Source organism: Austrofundulus limnaeus, unplaced genomic scaffold (genome assembly GCF_001266775.1).
Source record: "Austrofundulus limnaeus strain Quisiro unplaced genomic scaffold, Austrofundulus_limnaeus-1.0 Scaffold2033, whole genome shotgun sequence".
In the NCBI taxonomy this organism is placed as follows: domain Eukaryota; kingdom Metazoa; phylum Chordata; class Actinopteri; order Cyprinodontiformes; family Rivulidae; genus Austrofundulus; species Austrofundulus limnaeus.
Genome location: NW_013954435.1, coordinates 27,290 through 29,213, shown reverse-complemented (window position 1 = coordinate 29,213; position 1,924 = coordinate 27,290). Strand labels below are relative to the sequence as shown.

Here is a 1,924-nt window from a genome sequence, read left to right as displayed (position 1 = left end):
TGTGAACGTTCACATTTAAAATGTAATGTGAACGTTCACACAAAAAGATCAGATTTTTTCAAAAAAATCGGAACTGAGCATTAAGACCTGCAGTGTGAACGTAGCCCATGAGTCAGCAAATTCACACTTTGATTCAACCGTTTGATTTCTCTTAGTCACTGTTTCCTAATCCTGAATCAGCGTATTCACACTTTGAATCAACTGTTTGATTTCTCTTAGTCACTGTTTTTAACCATGAGTCAGCCAATTCACACTTTGAGTCAACTGTTTGATTTCCCTTAGTCACTGTTTTTAACCATGAGTCAGCCAATTCACACTTTGAGTCAACTGTTTGATTTCTTTTAGTCACTGTTTCCTGACCCTGAGTCAGTCAATTCACACTTTAAATCACTTGATTTCCCTTAGTCACTGTTTCCTGACCCTGAGTCAGCCAATTCACACTTTGAGTCAACCGTTTGATTCCCCTTAGTCACTGTTTCCTGACCCTGAGTCAGTCAATTCACACTTTAAATCTTTTGATTTACTTTAGTCAGTGTGCAAATTTCGCCACTGTGGGATCAATAAAGTTTTATCTTAYCTTATCTTATCTTAGTCACTGTTTCTTAACCCTGAGTCAGCCAATTCACACTTTGAGTCAACCGTTTCATTCCCCTAAGTCACTGTTTACTAACCTTGAGTCAGCGAATTCACACTTGGTTTCCCTTAGTCACTGCATCTTAACCCTGAGTCAGCAAATTCACACTTTGAGTCAACAGTTTGGATTTCCTTAGTAACCATGTCCTAACCCTTGCTTGTTTGTGTCTCAGCGGACGGCAAGAGTTTAGTTTCTGTGGGAATCGATGAATTTCACTCCATCGTCATCTGGGACTGGAAGAAAGGAGAGCGACTGGCCAAGACCAGGTAAACACATCTGTGTCTAGTTCACCTGGACAAGTAAACTCATCTGGACCCAGTTCACCAGTTTATTAACTGCAGTTCACGTTGTTGTTTGTTGTTTGTGATTTGAGACCTGTCCTCTGTCCTCTTTCCTCAGGGCTCATAAAGAGAAGATCTTTGTGGTGAAAAGTAACCCGTTCAGGATAGACAAGCTGGTGACCGTGGGAATGAAACACATCAAGTTCTGGCAGCATTCAGGTGGGTCCACTTCCTGTTTTTACCTGAAATACACCTGGAATGAATGGGGTCTGACCTGTCCTCTATTAGCCCACAGTGGGGGGTCTGACCTGTTCTCTATAAGTCCACAGTGGGGGGTCTGACCTGTCCTCTAATGTACCTAATATATATACTGTCTGTACCTAATTTCCCTCTGGGATCAATAAAGTATTTTTGAATTGAATTGAATTGAATTGACCTGTCCTCTACTGGTCCACAGTGGGGGGTCTGACCTGTCCTCTATTAGCCCACAGTGGGGGGTCTGACCTGTCCTCAATTGGTCCACAGGTGGGGGTCTGACCTGTCCTTTTTTGGTCCACAGGTGGGGGTCTGACCTGTCCTTTTTTGGTCCACAGGTGGGGGTCTGACCTGTCCTTTTTTGGTCCACAGGTGGGGGTCTGACCTTTAGACGGGGGATCTTCGGAAACCTGGGGAAGCAGGAGACCATGATGACGGCGTGTTACGGTCGGTCTGAGGATCTGGTCTTCACCGGAGCCACCAACGGAGACGTCTATATCTGGAAGGACACATCCCTCATCAAGACTGTCAAAGCTCACGATGGACCTGTCTTCTCCATGTGTTCCCTGGACAAGGTGAGATGGAGCATCCAACGTCCATCCATCCATCCATCCATCCATCCATCCATCCATCCATCCATCCACCCATCATCCATCCATCCATCCATCCTCCATCCATCCATCCATCCACCCATCATCCATCCATCCATCCTCCATCCATCCATCCATCCACCCATCATCCATCCATCCATCCT

At 45.2% G+C, this 1,924-nt stretch overlaps 1 protein-coding gene across 1 annotated transcript in view; it reads left to right on the top strand.

Moving 5' to 3' along the window:
* The window catches only part of eml6 (EMAP like 6), a gene marked incomplete at its 5' end in the record, with an annotated part of 19,105 nt that overhangs the window by 6,278 nt on the left and 10,903 nt on the right, over positions 1 to 1,924 (top strand). Inside the window, 3 exon segments of the mRNA XM_014034286.1 lie at positions 807 to 900; positions 1,034 to 1,134; positions 1,543 to 1,745. Of these exon segments, the coding sequence (XP_013889740.1) occupies positions 807 to 900; positions 1,034 to 1,134; positions 1,543 to 1,745 (398 nt within the window).